Genomic DNA, 20,702 nt, shown 5'->3' on the forward strand with positions numbered 1-20,702 from the left:
AAGAGGCTAGTTGAAAGATGCCTAGAAGATGGCTGCCACCCTCTAAACTGAGAATTTCAGCTTCTTCTCTCAACAGAGGCAGTTTTGTAGCCATTAAAACATTGAACACTGCACAGTAATTGGATTTTGTTGTTCCTTGTTTTGTACTGAATTTTTAAGTTACGGCTTTACTATCTTCTCAATTGATGTATTTGTTGTAATTTCTACGTCACTGTCTTTTTAACTTTATTATTGGTTTAAATTATGTGTGTGGAGCGTGAGCAGCCAACTTACTGCATTTGTCCTGTATTTGAAGGGCGATTTGCCTGATGAAACTGACGTAGCTCAAGAGGCAGGCAGACAACTTCCTATTGGTCCACGTTGAGCTGTACCGTAATACTTATAAAACGCTATGACGTGTAGCGCTCATAATACAGCCAGAACCTAAACATTTTCAAATAGGTCACAAACATTTGTTACACATAGTAAATAGTTCGTTTAGAGTGCGAGTGAGGCTAATTGTTCTTGGGTAAAAGTGCAATTGCGCTAATTTAGTTGTTGTGTTGTGTTACCGTACGAGCCGGATGTGATGTGGCTGCCAGACAGCAAGCCAAAGATAAACACGTCGCCCTAACAAGAGGGGCGAGAATCTGAAATAGCATTGAAAGGCTGCTTTAAATTCTCGAAATGAAGTAATTACCGAGGACATACATATCTTAGAAAACAATTTTGTTGCAAATAAGGAGCAAGTCTTCCGCATACATCGGTTTGGTGAGTTCACAAGAACACTGACAACTGGAATGCTGCTGGCTAAGCTAGCTGCTGTTAGCTGACATTAGCTAACCATCTAATGAACTACCTGCCGTTCGTGGCTTCTTTATGGGATAACTTAACCTTGCCAAACAATTGATCGTTTGATACTTTGCCGTCGCTTTTTGTTCGTTATTACTTTACAGCCGTATACCTGTCTCATCTTTTGCAAGCTTTGAAGACGACCCAATTTGAGCGAAAAATTTCTTGGCCAAATTAAGTAAAAGACCGTAACTCCAGATTTTAGTCAAATTAAGTCGTGTATGTATGTCTTTTATCCTTGTCAGCGTTGTTTAGAACTGTGAGGTGAAGCATGAGTAAAGGGACATGATGATAACGTTTTACGTGGGAGAAAGTGTGATAAAGGTTCGTAATTACGTAAAATTATTATATTTATTTTTTATTAGTTTAAGGGATTATTACATAGTCTCATTAGCTAATCAGCAGGCCAAGGCAAAACGTTTCTAGGGTGTGTATACCATTGAAAAACGCATCTGGTGGCTCAAATTGTATATTACGAATTTTCTTTGTGCGGTCCGATATAAAGTAACTGGAAGTTGAATAAAATGATAATTATTTTAGCAGAACATAACTGGTAGTAATACAAGCCTCCCTTTAGAATATTACTCGAGTATGAAAAAAGGGCTAATGTCGGCCGATTAATCAGCCAGCCGATTAATCAGTCAGATCCTAATAAAAATGAAAAGATCACTTTTCCCCTTCCTCTACAGAAGCTGCAGTTCAGTACAGCATGGCGCGAGCAACCTTGGTGACCGTCACCAGTCTGGCATTGACTGGTGCTGTGGTGGTGCACGCTTACCTCCTCAAACACCAGTTTTACCCAACTGTAGTCTACCTCACCAAGAGCAGCCCCAGCATGGCGGTAAGGTGGTACACAACTAAAATTAAAGTTAATTTGTTGGTGTTTTAAAGAATCACCAACTCATCAAGCACTGACACTTTTTTTTTGTGTTGCTGTAGGTCTTGTACATTCAGGCCTTTGTATTGGTGTTTCTTCTGGGAAAGTTCATGCGGAAAGTGTTTTTTGGACAGCTAAGGGCTGCAGAAATGGAGGTAGTTTGGATGTAAAGTACAGACTAATTCCAATGAAGTTAAGGTGTTGTTTAAAATGTAAATAAAAACAATACAATGATTTGCAAATCATGTTCCACCTACAATAAAATGAATCGAATTGAATTCAATTTAACACTAGTGAGGATAAGCGGTACAGAAAATGGATGGATGGACTACACATGTACTACAAAAACAAGATATTTACTGTTCCAACTGATAAACTTTTTTTTGTTGTTGTTACAAATATTTACTCATTTTGAAATTAATGCCTTGCAACACGTTCCAAGAAATCTGAGACGGGCATGTATACTACTGTGTTACATCACCTTTCCTTTTAACAACACTCAAAAAGTGTTTGGGAACTGAGGAAAGTACTTGCTGAAGCTTTGTAGGTGGAATTCATTCCTATTCTCGCTTGATGTACAACTTCCGTTGCTCAGCAGCCCGGGGTTTCCATTGTGGTGTTTTGCACTTCATAATGCGCCACATATCTTCAATAGGAGATCGGTCAGGCCATTCTAGTACTCACACTCTTTTACTATAAAGCCACTACTATAAAGCCACAGTGTTGTAACACGTCAATGTGGCTTGGCATTGTCTTGGTGAAATAAGCAGGGATGTCCCTGAAAAAGACATTGCTTGATTGGCAGAATATGTTGCTCCAAAGCCTGTATGTACCTTTTTAGCATTAGTGGTGCCTTTACAGATGTGCAAGTTACCCATCCCATGGGCACGAAGATACCCCCATACCATCAAAGATGCTGGCTTTTGAGATTTGCGCTGATAACAATCCAGATGCTGCTTTTCCTGTTTGGCCCGGAAGACACGACATCCATGATTTCCAAAAATAATTTGCAATGTGGACTCGTCAGACCACTGCACAGTTTTCCACTTTGCATCAGTCCATCTCAGATGAGCTTGTGCCCAGAGAAGCCATCAGCATTTCTGGGTGTTGTTGATATATGGCTTTCGCTTTGCATGGTAGAGTTTTAAGTTGCATTTTTAGATGTTGCAAAAAACTCTGTTAACTGACAACGGTTTTTTGAAGTGTTCATTAGCCCGCGTGGCAATATCCTTTACATAATGTTGCCAATGTTTAGTGCTGTACCCCCTGAGGGATTGAAGGTCACGGGCATTCAATGTTGGTTTTCAGTATTGTTGCTTACGTGCAGAGATTTATCCAAATTCTCAGAATCTTTTAATGTTATTATGGACAATAGATCATGAAATTAATACATTCCCTGCAATTGTACATTGAGAAACATTGTTCTTAAACTGTTGGACTATTTGCCCAAGAAGTTGTTCACGAAGTAGTGAACCTTTCCCCATCCTTGCTTGTGAACATCTGAGCCTTTTGGGGATGCTGCTTTTATACCCAATCATGACACTTGCCTGTTTCCAACTAACCTGTTCAGATGTGCAATGTTCTAAACAGATGGTTTTTTTTAGCTTTCCTCACCTTTCCCAGTCTTTTGTTGTCGCTGTCCCAGCTTTTTTGGAATGTTCAAGACTTAAAATTAAAAACACGAGAATATTTGCAAAAACACCCCAGTGCGTTCATCAGTGTTGAATATAAAATACCTTTTCTTTGTAGTGTATCCTGTTCAGAGGATTTGCAAATCATCCTGTTTTATTTACATTTTACACAATTTGGCAACTTCATTAGAATTGGGGTTTGTACATAGTTTTATGTACATTCCCTTCAAAAAGTATTGGAATGGCAAGGTCAGTTCCTTTGTTTTTTTGTACACTGAAGACATTTAGGTTTCTGATCAAAAGATGAATATGAGACAAAAGTTCTGAACTCCAACTTTCATGGTAGAGGTAATGTCATGGCTTGGGCTTGCATGGCTGCTTCTGGAACGGTCTCACTTGTCTGAATTGATGATGTAACTCATGATGGTAGCAGCAGAATGAATTCTGATGTCTACAAAACCATTTTGTCTGGCAATTTACAGAAAAATGCATCCAAACTAATCGGGGAAGCTTCATCGTGCAACAGGATAATGACCCAAAACACACTGCCAAAACAACAAAGGACTTCATCAGGGGGAAAAAGTGAAAGGTCTTAGACTGGCCAAGTCAATCACCGGACCTTAATCCAATAGAGCATGCATTTTACCTCCTGAAGAGGAGACTGAAAGGAGAAGCCCCCGCAAATGAACAAGAACTGAAAGAGGCTACAGTAAAGTCCTGGAAAAGCATTTCAAATGAAGAGTGCAACAGTCTGCTGAAATCAGTGGGTCACAGGCTTGATGCAGTTATTGCAAGTAAGGCATATGCAACTAAATATTAAATCTTATTCAAAAGTTAATTTAATCATGTCTGTTCCAATAGGTTTGCTCACCTGAAAAGTGGGTGGTTTCAAACAAAAGGTGGTCTGTCTTGAGTTGTTTAACACATCTCGATGTACAACCCCAATTCCAATGAAGTTAGGACGTTGTGTTAAACATAAATACAAATAGAATACAATGATTTGTGAATCATGTTCAACCTATATTTAATTGAATACACTATAAAGACAAGATATTTAATGTTCAAACTGATAAACTTTGTTTTTAGCAAATAATCATTAGCTTAGAATTTTATGGCTGCAACACGTTCCAAAAAAGCTGGGACAGGGTTATGTTTACCACTGTGTTACATCACCTTTTCTTTTAACAACATTCAATAAACGTTTGGGAACTGAGGACACTAATTGTTGAAGCTTTGTAGGTGGAATTATTTCCCATTCTTGCTTGATGTACAGCTTCACCTGTTCAACAGTCCGGGGTCTCCGTTGTCGTATTTTACGCTTCATAATGCGCCACACATTTTCAATGGGAGACAGGTCTGGACTGCAGGCAGGCCAGTCTAGTACCCACACTCTTTTACGACGAAGCCACGCTGTTGTAACACGTGCAGAATGTGGTTTGGCATTGTCTTGCTGAAATAAGCAGGGGCGTCCATGAAAAAGACGTTGCTTGGATGGCAGCATATGTTTCTCCTAAAACCTGTATGTACCTTTCAGCATTAATGGTGCCTTCACAGATGTGTAAGTTACCCATGCCATCACAGATGCTGGCGTTTGAACTCTGCATCCATCACAGTCCGGATGGTTCTTTTCCTCTTTGGCCCGGAGGACACGATGTCCACAATTTCCAAAAACAATTTGAAATGGGGACTTGTTGGACCACAGAACACTTTTCCATTTTGCATCAGTGCATCTTAGATGAGCTCGGGCCGGCGGCGTTTCTGGGTGTTGTTGATAAATGGCTTTTGCTTTGCATAGTAGAGTTTCAAGTTGCACTTACGGGTGTAGCGCCGAAATGTATTTACTGACATTGGTTTTCTGAAGTGTTCCTGAGCCCATGTGGTGATATCCTTTACACAATGATGTCGGTTTTTGATGCAGTGCCGCCTGAGGGATCGAAGGTCACGTGCATTCAATGTTGGTTTTCGGCCTTGCTGCTTAGATGGAGTGATTTCTCCAGATTCTCTGAACCTTTTGATGATATTATGGACTGTAGATGATGAAGTCCCTGAATTCCTTGCAATTGTACGTTGGGGAACATTGTCCTTAAACTGTTCGACTATTTTCTCACGCGCTTGTTCACAAAGAGGTGAATCTCGCCCCATCTTTGCTTGTGAATGACGGAGCAATTCAGGGAAGCTGCTTTTATACCCAATCATGGCAACTACCTGTTCCCAATTAGCCTGTTCACCTGTGGGATGTTCCAAACAGGTGTTTGATGAGCGTTCCTCAACTTTCTCTTTTTTGCCACCTGTCCCAGCCTTTTTGGAACGTGTTGCAGCCATAAAATTTTAAGTTAATGATTATTTACTAAAAACAAAGTTTATCACTTTGGACATTAAATATCTTGTCTTTGTAGTGTATTCAATTAAATATAGGCTGAACATGATTTACAAATCATTGTATTCTATTTTTATTTGTTTAATACAACGTCCCAACTTCATTGGAATTGGGGTTGTAAATACCATGAAATAAAAGCTGGAGTTCTGAACTGTGTCTCATATTCATCTTTTGATCTGAATCCCAAATGTCTTCAGTATTCAACAAAAACAAAGGAATTGACATGGCCGTTCCAATACTTTTGGAGGGAATTGTATCAAGCGTTATTGTGGATAACTACGATAGATATAAAAACTCTACAAACACCTGTTCAAATGCCAGGTTTTTGTTAACAAATGAGGCCAATATAAATCATTTAAAAAATCCACATCAACTGCGGTAATGTTGTTGCACAGGTGTGCACACCCTGTTATCTCTGGCAGTGTGCCTGTTCAGATTTAACCAATCACATTCAAACTCATGGTAAATGGGAGTCCTCCCACACCTCCCACCATTTAAAATGCCTTTGATTCACCCCAAATAAAATTAAAATGTTGTAGTTGTCTTTTCCTGATATTTTTTTTTTGTCCGCATGTTACAGCATAAGACATGGTCTGCAGAGCGCCTCCACAGCATCAGAGGAATCTCTTCGTTCAAAAGTATCAGTCAGAATTATGCGATAACTTAATTTCTCAAAAAATAAATATACCATGGAACACAACGGCGACAGTAATCACCACATTATCTCAGTTGTTTATTTGAGTTCTACTAGTTATAGCAGGGATGTAGACTAACTTTTTGCATTGTGCTAGATGTGGCCCCAGGGGTGCACCAGCATAAAAGTTAGGTGCACCCACATTTTCGACCGCATCGCATTCAACACCGTATTCTTAGCAGGTCAAGACTAAAGAAGAAAAATAGATGCCTATCTTTTAAGGCAGTATTGACTCATAAATGATTAACTAACAGTCTGGTCAAGTTTGTTTATTTGAAGCACAGTTTGACAACACAGGTAACTTACAGAAAAGTGTTGGTGCTTAAAGTGCTCCATGTCAGAGTGTTGATTAGGACTTGGACGAATCAGGCCTTAACTTAACATTCTCCATAAAGAAGTTGCCATTCTTTTCATCTTATCATCTGTGGCTATTTCCACTGACCTTGGCCTGTCACTATGATATTTTTAGGATGGTGTATTTTCCCAGCAACTATCACAATAAACAACACTATCATTGATTTTGTGTTTTTATGCCGCTGATATATTTTAGCATAATAATTCAAATATAGCCTTTTTAAGAGCAATTACAAGTTTCCTTAGAACACCGAGTATTACGATACTATATATGTGCGCGTGTGCCATATACGCTGTCACGTTGCAAGCTGATGGTAAAACGGGAAATGTCCCACAGTGTTTTTTGTTCCCAGCTGGAGAAATTGGGTGGGATGGTTCTTAAAAATGGATTTTGTCACTTAGAGGTTTATGCTGTGTTCTCAGTTTTTGTTGCGACTTCATACAAATTCAACATACCAGCTTGTTTGTGTTAGCTGGATGGCCGCATTCATCTGGTATCCTCTTTTTTTTTTTTTTTTTCTTTCCTCCCTTCGGCGCACCATTCAGAAATTAGTGTGCATGTGTGACCAAATTAGTCACACTATTGAGCCCTGTGTAGGTCATATTAATGGTTTAAAAAAAAAAAAAAAGGTTTGAAATGATTTATCTTGGTCTCATGTTTTTATATCACAAAAAGCTGATGTTTGAACAGGGGTGTGTAGAAATTTTGTATCCACTATATGTATCACGTGACATGCCTTACTCTCTCCCATCAGCATCTCATTGAACGTTCGTGGTACGCAGTGACCGAGACGTGCCTGGCCTTCACTGTCTTCAGGGATGACTTCTCCCCACGCTTTGTTGCCCTCTTCACACTTCTGGTCTTCCTTAAGTGCTTCCACTGGTTGGCTGAGGACCGAGTGGATTTTGTAAGTGATCACAGATAAGTCTTTCTATCTTGTCCACATTCTACAGTGTGGCTGAGGTTTCTTCATTGTTCTGTTTCAAACTACCATATTTACTCATATAGTGGGTGGAAAAAGTATGTGAACTCTTTGGCATTTGTTAAATTTCTTCATAAATTCGTCATGAAATGTGATCTGATCTAAATCACAAGAATAAGCGAACAGTCTGCTTAAAATAATACCACACAAACAATTGTGTTTTTGTTATTTATGTATTTAAAATAACATTAACAGGAACGAGAGGAAAAAATAAGTCAATCTCTAGGCTACGGATTTTTCAAGAGCTAATCAGAGTCAAGTGTCAACCTGGTGTCCAATAAATGAGACGAGATTGGTGGGCATGGCTTACAGCTGCTCTGCCCACTAGAAAACACACACCAGGTTAGAATTGTCTCCTGTCCATTAGGGCTGGCACTATTGGATCTTTTTAGAATCCATTATCCTATAGAAATTTCGTTGATTAACCAAGTTGCTCAGTATTTAGTAGAAGCACCCTTTTGAGCTAATACAGCCATGAGTCTTTTTGGGAATGATGCAACAAGTTTTTCATACCTAGATTTGGGGATCCTCTGCCATTCCTCCTTGCAAATCCTCTTCAATTCTGTCAGGTTGGATGGTGAACGTTGGTGGATAGCCATTTTCAGGTCTCTCCAGAGATGGTCAATTGGGTTTAAGTCAGGGCTCTGGCTGGGCCATTCAAGAACAGTCACGGAGTTGTTCTGAAGCCACTCCTTTATTTTAGCTGTATGCTTAGGTTCAATGTCTTATTGGAAGGTGAACCTTCGGCCCAGTTTGAGGTCCTGAGCACTCTGGAGAAGATTTTCGTCCAGGTAATCCCTGTAGTTGGCCGCATTCTTCTTTCCTTCGATTGCAACCAGTCGTCCAGTCCCTGCAGCTGAAAAACACCCCCACAGCATGATTCTGCCACCACCATGCTTCACCGTTGGGACTGTATTGGACAGGTGATGAGCAGTGCCTGCTTTTCTCCACACAAACCGCTTAGAATTGAGGCCAAAAAGTTCTATCTTCGTCTCATCAGACCAGAGAATCTTCTTTCTCACCATCTTGGAGTCCTTCACGTGTTTTTTAGCAAACTCCATGCAGGCTTTCTTGTGTCTTGCACTGAGGAGAGGGTTCCGTCTGTCCACTCTGCTATAAAGCCCCGACTGGTGGAGGGCTGCAGTGATAGTTGACTTTCTAGAACTTTCTCCCATCTCCCGACTGCATCTCTAATCTTTGGGTTCTTCTTTACCTCTCTCACCAAGCCGCTTCTCCCCTGATTGCTCAGTTTGGCCGGATGGCCAGCTCTAGGAAAGGTTCTGGTCGTCCCAAAGTCTTCCATTTAAGGATTATGGAGGCCACTGTGCTCTTCGGAACCTTCTTGTGCAGCAGAAATATTTTTGTAATCTTGACCAGATGTGTGCCTTGCCACAAATTCTGTCTCTGAGCTCTTCAGGCAGTTCCTTTGACCTCATGATTCTCATTTGCTCCGACATGCACTGTGAGCTGTAAGGTATTATATAGACAGGTGTGTGGCTTTCCTAATCAAATCCAATCAGTATAATTAAACACAGCTGGACTCCAATGAAGTTGAACCATCTCAAGGATGATCACAAGAAATGGACATCACCTGACTTAAATATGAGTGTCCCAGAAAAGGGTCTGAATACCTATGGCTGTGTGATATTTCAGTTTTTATTTTTTAATAAATCTGCAAAATCTTTCCACAATTCCGTTTTTTTCTGTCAACATGGGGTGCTGTGTGTACATTGTGGAAAAAAATGAACTTAAATGATTTTAGCAAATGGCTGCAATATAGCAAAGCGTGAAAAATTTAAGTGGGTCTGAATACTTTCCGTACCCACTGTATGTACAGTATACAAGTATCACTATTATAAGAGATGTTGCCATTGAACATGTTGACAAAGCAGTGTTTAAAGAGAGGCTACAAACTTTTGAAAAGTAGTACAAATCTTGAATCAAAACAGGTTACTTAGATTTACTTCTAGTGCTGTTATTAATGTTGCTATACTTTGTGTTTTTTCGTAACCAACTGGAAACTTGATTGCAGTATATTGCCTGTTAAGGCATTAATGTGTGTAATCTGTTAATTTGTGCCAAATTCTTCTTTGTTCAAGTCCAATTATTGTGAACAGAGCCTGCGTTTGTTTATATTTATTTTTTATTTATCTAAAATATTTTATTTATTGTTCTACATTACATTGCCAATGTTCATGTATTCTTTGTTAATTGTTCTTCAAAAGGATTTACTAGCATTATTATGCTCTATCACTATCAGTAGCATAAAAAACATGATACTATTGTTTGTCGTGATAGTGTTGGGGAAAATATTGTCCTAAAAAAAATTAATAAAAAACTAAATGCGTATATTGAGAGAGAAAAATAGATAACACAAAATGTTGTACAAATAGTATAAAAAATAGAGTAACAACTGTCATAAAAATCTACAATATAGCGGGACAGCAGAGCAAGAACCGTGATATAGTGGAGGATTACTATATCCTGGGACTCACTGTTTCCAGTCATGTGCATACTGGGACATTGTGTTAGACATAAATAAAAACAGAATGCAGTGATTTGCAAATCATGTTCAACCGATATTTAATGTTCAAACTGATAAACTGTATTGTTTTTAGTAAATAATCATTAACTTAAAATTTTATGGCTGGGACAGGTGGCAAAAAATACTGAGAAAGTTGAGGAATGCTCATCAAACACCTGTTTGGAATATCTCGCAGGTGAACAGGCTAATTGGAAACAGGCTGGTGCCATGATTGGGTATAATAGGAGCTTCCCTGAATTGCTCAGTCATTCAGAAGCAAAGATGGGGTGATGTTCACCTCTTTGTGAACAAGTGCGTGAGAAAATAGTAGAACAGTTTAAGGTCAATGTTCCTCAATGTACAATTGCAAGGAATTTAGGGATGTCATCATCTACGGTCCATAATATCAAAAGGTTCAGAGAATCTGGAGAAATAACTGCAGGCAAGGCCGAAAAACCAACATTGAATGCCTGTGACCTTCGATCCCTCAGGCGGCACTGCATCAAAAACCGACATCAATGTGTAAAGGATATCACCACATGGGATCAGGAACACTTCAGAAAACCAATGTCAAAATACAGTTCGCCGCTACATCTGTAAGTGCAACTTAAAACTCTACTATGCAAAGCAAAAGCCATTTATCAACAACACCCAGAAACGCCGCCGGCTTCTCAGGGCCGAGCTCATCTAAGATGGACTGATGAAAAGTGGAAAAGTGTTCTGTGGTCCGACGAGTCTTCGTGCCCATGGCATGGGTAACTTACACATCTGTGAAGGCACCATTAATGCTGAAAGGTACATATAGGTTTTGGAGAAACATGCTGCCATCCAAGCATCGTCTTTTTCATGGACGCCCCTGCTTATTTCAGCAAGACAATGCCAAACCACATTCTGCACGTGTTACAACAGCGTAGCTTCGTAGTAAAATAATACGGGTACTAGATTGGCATGCCTGCAGTCCAGAACTGTCTCCTATTGAAAATGTGTGGCGCATTATGAAGCGTAAAATACGACAACGGAGACCCCGGGCTGTTGAACAGCTGAAGCTGTACCTCAAGCAAGAATGGGAAAGAATTCCACCTACAAAGCTTCAACAATTAGTGTCCTCAGTTCCCAAACATTTATTGAATGTTGTTAAAAGAAAAGGTGTAACACAGTGGTAAACATGACCCTGTCCCAGCTTTTTGGAACATGTTGCAGCCATAAAATTCTCAGTTAATGATTATTTGCTAAAAACAGTCAAGTTGATCACTTTTACCATTAAATATCTTGTCTTTGTAGTGTATTCAATTAAATATAGGTTGAACATGATTTGCAAATTTTATTCTGTTTTTATTTGTTTAACACAAAGTCCCAACTTCATTGGAATTGGGGTTGTAGATGTAAATACCATGAACTAAAACCTGGAATTCTGAACTTTTGTCTCGTATTCATCTTTTGATCTGAAACCCAAATGTCTTCAGTCTGCAACAAAAACAAAGGAATTGACCTTGCCGTTCCAATACTTTTGGAGGGGTCTTGTTGTGTGGATTTTGTTCATTTGGACAACCACCCTGGCAAATGAACCATGCTGTCGAATTGAGCGGAGGCCGTTAATAGAGGAAATAGGGTAAAAATATATTGTACTTGTCTTGAATACTTACAGCAAATGGAATATAGAACTACCCGTGTTTCATAAATTATGTATATATTTTTATTTTCTCTCTGTTCAATCTCTTTCAGATGGAACGAAGTCCAAACATATCCTGTCTTTTTCACTTTAGAGTCTTATGTAAGTACACACACGATGAGCCAAGAGATGCTTTTTCAATTTTTATGTTGGCCTCATTTAGTTATTTTCACTTCTTTCTTTGGTCCACTGAAATAAATCTTTATGCAAATGTTCAGGTGCTCTAAGTCAGCAGTGTAGTTTTCCACACCTACACTATACTTAATATATTTCACTGTCAAGTTGCTGTTGCATGGATATTTTGAAAATTTGATTCTGGTTTCCAATGGTCTCCAGCATTGATGGGGCTGTTGGGAGTGTTGGACTTTCTGTTTGTTTACCATGCCTGTCAAAGTATCATCAACCGAGGAGCCTCTGTCCAACTTGTTTTTGGCTTTGAGGTTTGTCACGTTAGAATCACTAAATTACATTTAAATATGATGTGCTTTCTAATTTACGCCACATATTCCTAAATTGTTTCCTCTTATGTGCACTCCAGTATGCCATCCTGTTGACCATGGTATTGACAGTGTTCATCAAGTACGTCCTGCACACTGTTGATTTGCAAAGTGACAATCCTTGGGACAACAAGGCTGTCTTTATGCTCTATACCGAGCTCTTCACTGGTAATTGTGTGCTTCTTGCATACTTAAAAAGTCATTATTTATATTGTAATAATAGTCGTATATTTTTCTGTTTCAGGTTTCATCAAAGTTCTCCTGTACATTGCCTTTATGACTATTATGATGAAGGTTCACACTTTCCCCCTGTTTGCCATTCGGCCAATGTATCTGGCTATGAGGTAAGGAGTCTTACATATATTCTAATATACTAAGGGTGGAACAGTTCACAAAATCCACGGTTCGGTTCGTATCTCTGTTTAGTGGTCACAGTTTTTTGCGCCGTTCGGTACACATTTACTCTGAGGAAGAGGTGGGTAGAGTAGCCAAATATTGTACGCAAGTATGAGTACTGTTACTTTAAAATAATATTACTCAAGTAAAAAGTAGTCATCAAAATAATTACTTGAGGAAGAGTAAGAAAGTACTCAGTGAAAAAGCTACTCCAGCACTGAGTAACTTCTGATTTGTTTTTGTTTAAATCAGATCATGAACGTCAAATAAAATAAAAACATAACTAAATAAAATATGCATGTGTACATTCAGATGTTCCTGAACAATATCACATCATCTAAAACATAATGAACATATTTATATAATAGCAAATGATGAATAAAATCTTTATTTTAAAAAAAGAATAATAATAATAAGGTAAATTCAGCTCCAAGAAATGGTATTGTACTATTTTGTTTCCACTTGTTAAACAGCACAATAGGCGCACTGGTCAGAGATTACAAAAGCAAGAACAAGGCTGCAGTAGATATAAAAGGTCTACACACCCCTGTTCAAATGCCACGTTTTTGTGATGTAAAAGAATTTAGACCAAAGTAAATACATTTTCCACCATTAATGGAACCTAGAATTTGTAAAACTCAATTTATTTATTTTTGGATCTTTTTGATAGGGGAGGTCAAAATAAACCACTGAAAATTTTTTGTATGTGATTGACTTGGACTTGGGGTTTAACTTGCTGCCTTCTTGGCCTGGTCACTTTTACAAAAGAGATGTTCCGTCTCAACTGGTCTTTTACCTGGTTAAATAAAGATTATATACAAAATAAATCAGGTTGCACAAAGGCGCACCCCTTTTATAAATGGAATGCGGCTGTGTTCAGGAGTAATCAATGTCATTCAAATTCATGTTATAAATGGGAGTGCACACACATCTGTCACCATTTCAAGTGCTCAAAAACCCTACACATGCCTCTCAGAAACATTATTTGCGTTATTAACTGCAATGGCTGAATGAAGAAGCTTTTTGGTGACCAGATTTATTGATAGAGTATAGGCTTTTTACAAGATCTGTTTTATGGTACATGCACTTCAACTGTGGTGTGTGTGTGCGCGTGCGCGTGTGTGTGTGTGTGTGTGCGCGTGTGTGTGTGTGTGTGTGTGTGTGTGTGTGCATAGCGAGCTTATGATAGAGAGAGAGCGATTACACCACAGCAGAGGTGCATGTTTTACAGTTACGACTATGAAATAAAGCTAATGTTGCCATACACACACAGCCAAAACAAAAACATCTTCAACTTACTGCAAGATGTTTTCTCAAGTTTGAGATGAGTGATTGGCCCGCGAAGCCCGATAGAAAACTTTGTGTGTTGACGTGACTTTCTTTTGTCGTTTGATTGGTGAACTTGAGTCAAACAGCACTGTGGTTACTTTGGATTGGCTGTTATAAAAATAAAAAACAAAAGTCTTAAAATAAATGGCGCATGCAATAATTAATAAATAAAAGAAGCAAGTGGCATGTCGATCATTGTAGCGGAGTAAAAATACCATTTCTTTTTAACATAAATATTCAAGTAAAAGTAAAAAGTATGATGCATTAAAACTACCCTGACAAGTGCAATTTATCCAAAATGTTACTTGAGTTATTGCAACGGCGTAAATGTAGTGCATTCCTACCCACCTCTGCTCTTAGGAAAATCAATTGTCTTGTATAGTTAACGTTAAAATTGAAAGTATATCTTCAAAGCATTATTATTAATGTCTGTTATTGCGTAATTATTTAAATTATTTTTATTCATCAAAAATATATATTTGTTGTTCTGTCTATACCAGGAGCATATTGTGACAGGCGACCTCAGCTCATGCATAAATTACACTCCATCAACGTCATCTCTTCATACATGGACACTATTCTCATCTTTTTGGTTCTAAATACCACTACAATGGATTTTAATTGAAACGAACGGGGTATGCTTCAACTGCAGACTTTTAGCTTTAATTTGATGGTATTTACATGCAAATCAAGTAAACCGTTTCGGAATTAAAACAGTTTGTGAAGCCTCCCACTTTTTAAGGGGGATGGCTAGCTAGCCTTGTATGATAGCAACGCATATCCTCGAGTTGCTCCTCCTCAAGTAGGTCTGACACATCTCTCTCAGTACAAAATTGGGACTCACCAAATGCATTTACCGTTGGTTTGTTTCAACACTATTAATTTTATTTTTATTAAGTAAATATGTCCAAACTTATCTTTCCTACCCTATAATGCTGCCCCAGAGCCCAAAAAATGCTAAAAACTAATCTCTTTGGGCTGGAATTTGAGATGTTGGGAAATGTAGTTTATGTAATGTCACAACTCATTGACAACGCTACAAACGGGCATTGTTATTACAGTGCCACCAGAAAGTATTCACACCCCTTCACTTTTTCCACATTTTAATCAGCTTTATTCAAAAGCTGATTTGAGGATAGTTTTCTTCTTTAAAAAATCTACATAAAATATCCCATAATGACAAATTAAAACATTTTCAGACAGTTGTGCAAATTTATTGAAAATGTAAACATTTAAAGATAATAGGTACATAAGTATTCAGACCCTTGGCTTAATATTTTGTTGAAGCACCTTTGGCAGCAATCACAGCCTCGTCTTCACAGGTATGTCTCTATGAGCTTGACACACCTGTTTTTGGACACTTTCTCCCATTCTTCTCTGCAGATCCTCTCAAAGTAAGGTTGGATGGGCAGCATCGGTTTTTAGGTCTTTCCAGAGGTGTTTGATTGGATTCAAGCCCGGGCTCTGGCTGGGCCACTCAAGGGCCTTCACAGGCTGCACCTTAAGCCAATCCTTTCTTATCTTGGGTGTGTGCTTTGGGCTATTGTCGTGTTGGAAGGTGAATTGACGCCCTAGTCTGAGTTCCAGAGCACTCTGGAGCTAGTTCTCGAAGAATTTCTCTGTATTTGGTAGCTGTCATCTTATGCTCTATGCGGACTAGTCGCCCAGTTCCTGCAGTAGAAAAACAGCCCCACAGCATGATGCTGCCACCACCATGCTTCACAGTAGGGATGGTGTTAGCCAGGTGATGAACAGTAGCTCTTCTCCAGATATGACGCTTGCAATTCAGGCCAAAACGTTCTATTTTGGTTTCATCAGACCTGAGAATTTTGTTTCTGCAGGTCAGAGAATCCTTAAGGTGCCTTTTGGCAACCTCCAAGCAGGCATCCATGTGCCTTTTAGTGAGAAGTGGCTTCCGTAGGGTTCTTGTTCACCTCTCTGACCAAGGCCCTTCTTCCCCGGTTACTCAGCTTGGTCGGACGGCCAGAACTAAGAAGGGTCCTTGTGGTTCCTAACTTCTTCCATTTCCGAATAATCGAGACCACAGTGGTTTTCGGGACCTTCAATGCTGCTGAAATTATTTTGTATCCTTTCCCAGATTTGTGTCTTCACACAATCCGGTCTCGGATGTCTGCAGACAGTTCTTTAGACTAAATTCCTGGTTTCTGCTCTGCTATGCACCTCCAACTATGAGACCTTATATAGACAGGTCTGTGCCATTCCAAATGATGTTCAATCAACTGATTGTGTCTTGACACAATCCAGTCTCGGAGGTCTGCAGACAATTCCTTAGACTTAATTCCTGGATTCTGCTCTGCTATGCACCGCCAACTATGAGACCTTATATAGACAGGTGTGTGTTATTCCTAATGATATTCAATCAACTGAATTTACCACAGGTGGACTCCATTCAAGTTGTAGAACCATCTCAAGGATGATCAGTGGAAATCACATGCACCTGAGCTTAAGTTTGAGTGTCATAGCAAAGGGTGTGACTACTTATGTATTATTATTATGTATGTATCTATTATGTTTGCATGTTTAAATGTTTTATAAATTTAAACAAATGTCTGAAAAATGTTTTTACTTTGTCATTATGGGATATTTTATGTAATTTTTTTAAAAAAGAAAACTATCCTCAAATCAGCTTTACAATAAGTCCAACATGGCAAAAGTAGAAAACGTGAAGGGATGTGAATACTTTCTGGTGGCACTGTATGTTACCCAGAATTCAACACCGACTCTGGTTGGTCCAAAGGCATTAAAGGGTGTGTTAAAAAATACATGCCGGACCGTTCGGAAAGTCAGAGCGCTGTTGGAATGTGGTGAGCACACTCACTCACAAAGTAGAGTGAGCACGTCAGATTGAATTTCCGAACATGCGAGCCGCTGTTATGCCTTGCATTAGTGCTGCTGCTAACTGCTTTGACACGTCAGCAAATAATAGGGGGGGGGGCTCTGAACTGACACATGTGGACTGAGCCAAAACAGTTGAATTGAACCATTTGGACAGTTTTCAAAAAGTGTTCTATCCCTAGAATATACACAATTACAGTCCACCCTTTCTGCTTTTTAATTAAATGTATTTTAATTTTTTATTTTATTTGTTTGTTTTTTTAAAACTATCCTGTTAAGCTGCATGGCCTTGCAGTATGGAAGATCTGTATGCCTTTGTGGTGGAACAGTTTTGCTGTGCAACAGGGAGTTTGAGATAAACTCTTTCTGCTTTAATAATGCTCAATTTTGATTAAGACCGTAAACATTGTACAGTGGTGCATTAAGATACAAGTGACTCGACTTATGAGTGAGAGTTTTTTGGATGATATTTTTGCTTTGATGTGCGAGCAAAAATTTTATATAGGGACACTGTATGGTGGAAAGTCAACTCAACTTCACAAGCAGCAGTTTGGCAGATAGAGAACAATTAATCAAAAAAGAGGCTTCAAGCTCTTTAATTCAACTCCTAGTTGAAGTTTATTGTCAGACTAAGAATAAAACAAAGGATTAGGTGTTGTGTACTTAAAAGAAACACAACTGCCTTTAAGTCCACGATCTTAAGGCTAATACATAATGAGAAACGCAATAGACAGACTAACGTATATCAGCTACAGTGTTAAAATGTCTGAAGCAACGGATGTTTTAAACACAAAGAGTGCAGCTAGACATATACAGACTATAACAGTATTCGCTGTCATATATTCTTTATTCTCTGCCAAAAACAACAAATATGAATGGAGTTACTGAGTCACAGTAGTTGTGAAAGTCTTCATTTGTGTCAGCATGAACGTATTATTGTATCCCAGTGGATTAGTTACACACACCAGGAGCTGCAATTCATTTAACATAATGCACAAACAGTTGAACTCTTTATATCCATCGATCCATATTCTATACCGCTTATCCTCACTAGGGTCACGGGCGTGCTGGAGCCTATCCCAGCTGACTCTTAGCGAGAGGCGGGATACACCCTGAACTGGTCGCCAGCTAATCGCAGGGCACATCAAAACAAACAACCATTCACACTTACATTCACACCTATGGACAATTTGGAATCTTCAACTAACCTACCATGCATGTTTTTGGGATATGGGAGGAAACCGGAGTACCCGGAGAAAACTCCACACAGATGAGGCTGGATTTGAACCCCGGTCCTCAGAAATGTGAGGCAGATGTGCTAACCAGTTGGTCACCCAGCCGCCATTCTTTAGATCGTTTAATTTTATTACTATATGTTTTTATGAAACACATTATTATGGAGTCCTATTTTCCTTATTAAAAAACATGTTACAAATTTGTTGTTTTTGGGGGGAGACTGGAAAGGCTTTATGGCTTTTCAATTCATTTTCAGTGGGGAAGCGTTGAGTGTTTTGAGTTAAAAGTGGACGGAACAAATTAAACTCATTTTTCAAGGCACCACTGTATTAATTTCACAGTATGTTCATTATTATAGTTGCCTTTTTTAGTCATGTAGAACTACCCCGAATCAAAGTGGAAGTTCTTCTGTGTTGTCCGTTTAGCTAAATCAGTTTAACCAAAAATACTCAAACATCTTTTAGTATGAATGCAGTTTATTTCCACCGCTGACTTTTTTTTAAACATTATTTACTAGGCTTGTTTTACATATGTTTGTGTTTCTTCGCTTTTCAGACAATTTAAGAAAGCTGTAACTGATGCTATAATGTCTCGGAGAGCCATCCGCAACATGAATACACTGTAAGTAATGCCAGCCATTTCTCAATAACATATTTTTAAAAATACTCTGTAAAAGGCTGTGGATGACTTGACTTTAAATCATTTGTGAAATGAACGCTATTATGTGCTGTTCAAAAGTTTAGTCTGAAGCATTTTTCAAAGGGTAGAACAACATTAGAATAACATGATGATGCGCATCACGTGTGATTCCAGGAAAAGACATACAGACCGCTTGTTTGGTGGTTCAAGATCGCGTTCACAATTCATTAAACAAACCCTACTCTCTGAGAAAACGGAACAGAGTTTATTTTACAGTGGCACTAAACAGACCCCAAAAAAAAATTGACACACCACAGAGAAGAGTAATGTTAACAAGCCTGCCAAATTTGAATGAATAAAAAATCGCTAAGCATATAAAATCAGGCTTTAATAAGGGCCACCTCTCGGCTTTCTGACACTGTGGGCCTGTCGAATGGATGCGCCAAAATGAATCAAACATACTGAGGGAGCTTATACAATGTAAAATCACGTGAGGAGGCTCAACTTCAAAATTGAATGGTTATTGTGGACCATAATCATAAAAATAAGCACACAAGTCAACTTGTCAACTTACCCTCATTGTTGGTGACATAATGTCACAGCCGAACATGGCACCAGACGACAGCGGCATGGTAAGAGAAAGCCCAGGTAGTTAGACAGTCGGCACTGCCCGATTCACTAGTATTAAATTACCCACAAAGCCATGTTGTCTTTGGTGAAAGTTTACAAAACTGTTGAAAAATGCGCACTGCAGAATCGGGTGGTGGTGTTGTTGTTCAGCTTGCCATCTGCGTGTCTTCAAAAAGTGAATCCATCACTTTTTTATTTCCTCATTTTTTGGGAACTTAAAAAACATCACCAAGCTGTTCTGTAAATTGAAGCATCCAGCGGAGACAGATTTTCAGGGTGTGGCCATCGTTAGCTTGCTAATTGCACACTGGAGTGGTAAATGGGCCTTTTTAAGCACAGCTAACTCACAACTGAGCAGCATAGCCAAACGAAACAACGTCACTTTGTCCTTATATAGTGGGGGAGGGAACTTAAGCTAGAAAGTATACGCACCAGCCCATTGACGTTATGGGGCTGGGTTTTAGCACCGCCCACAAAATCAGGAAAATTCAAATGGTGAAAAAGATGTTTAAGCTATATCTCAACAATTCAGCAATATATTGTTTTGTCTTTTCATATGTTTTCAGCACTTATCTTCAAACATATTTAATGTACTTAGAAACAAAACACTGATATCTGCTTAGTGCCACTTTAAGTAAAAAAAATGTTAAGTCTGGAATCACACTTAATTATTGCTGACCAGATGTCTTCAACAAGCACAATTGTCCTGGTTCGATTCAAAACTTAACAGTCAGACACGAGCAACTTAATGCCTACAGGGAAGATGGTAATATTTTATGGTCACCTTAAGCCTGGAACACCCGTAATGGTTTTTGACATCTTAACTGAATTTTAAAATGTGAGAGACCACACACGACGAGGGGGAAAAAATACATCTGTATCTTTTCTGATTGCTCTTATAATGAATGTGAAGTCCAGTCGATATGAAAAACACAGCACACCACACAAATGATCTCTACACTTAAACTTGGGAGTCTCCACCCCAAAAGCACACCTGTGAGAGGGAGGCAGCACAGTGCCGCTGGACATCCTGACTGGTGTAAAATACAAAGATACAGAAATAGGAGAAGAAATGGTAGCAGCTTGGCTAACTGTTAGCCCATCTAGATATAATGTTGCAGTAAAACTCTTCTCCTTGTCATTTTTACTATGGTTAATGACTTCGGCGGGCACATTATA

General features: G+C 38.9%; 1 protein-coding gene across 2 annotated transcripts in view; it reads left to right on the forward strand.

The window, feature by feature from the left end:
* Positions 1-399: 399 nt before the first annotated feature.
* syvn1 (synovial apoptosis inhibitor 1, synoviolin) overlaps positions 400-20,702 on the forward strand; it is a 28,749-nt gene continuing 8,446 nt past the window's right edge. The window contains exons 1-9 of one of the 2 annotated variants that reach the window (XM_061685270.1): positions 400-750; positions 1,521-1,672; positions 1,771-1,863; positions 7,520-7,672; positions 11,994-12,042; positions 12,277-12,380; positions 12,479-12,605; positions 12,682-12,781; positions 18,810-18,875. In XM_061685270.1, the coding sequence (XP_061541254.1) occupies positions 1,541-1,672; positions 1,771-1,863; positions 7,520-7,672; positions 11,994-12,042; positions 12,277-12,380; positions 12,479-12,605; positions 12,682-12,781; positions 18,810-18,875 (824 nt within the window). In that variant the 5' untranslated portion in view covers positions 400-750; positions 1,521-1,540. The remainder of the gene's footprint in view (positions 751-1,520; positions 1,673-1,770; positions 1,864-7,519; positions 7,673-11,993; positions 12,043-12,276; positions 12,381-12,478; positions 12,606-12,681; positions 12,782-18,809; positions 18,876-20,702) is intronic. The other variant, XM_061685271.1, reaches the window with a different exon arrangement.

This window comes from Phycodurus eques, chromosome 9, assembly GCF_024500275.1.
Source record: "Phycodurus eques isolate BA_2022a chromosome 9, UOR_Pequ_1.1, whole genome shotgun sequence".
Taxonomy (NCBI): domain Eukaryota; kingdom Metazoa; phylum Chordata; class Actinopteri; order Syngnathiformes; family Syngnathidae; genus Phycodurus; species Phycodurus eques.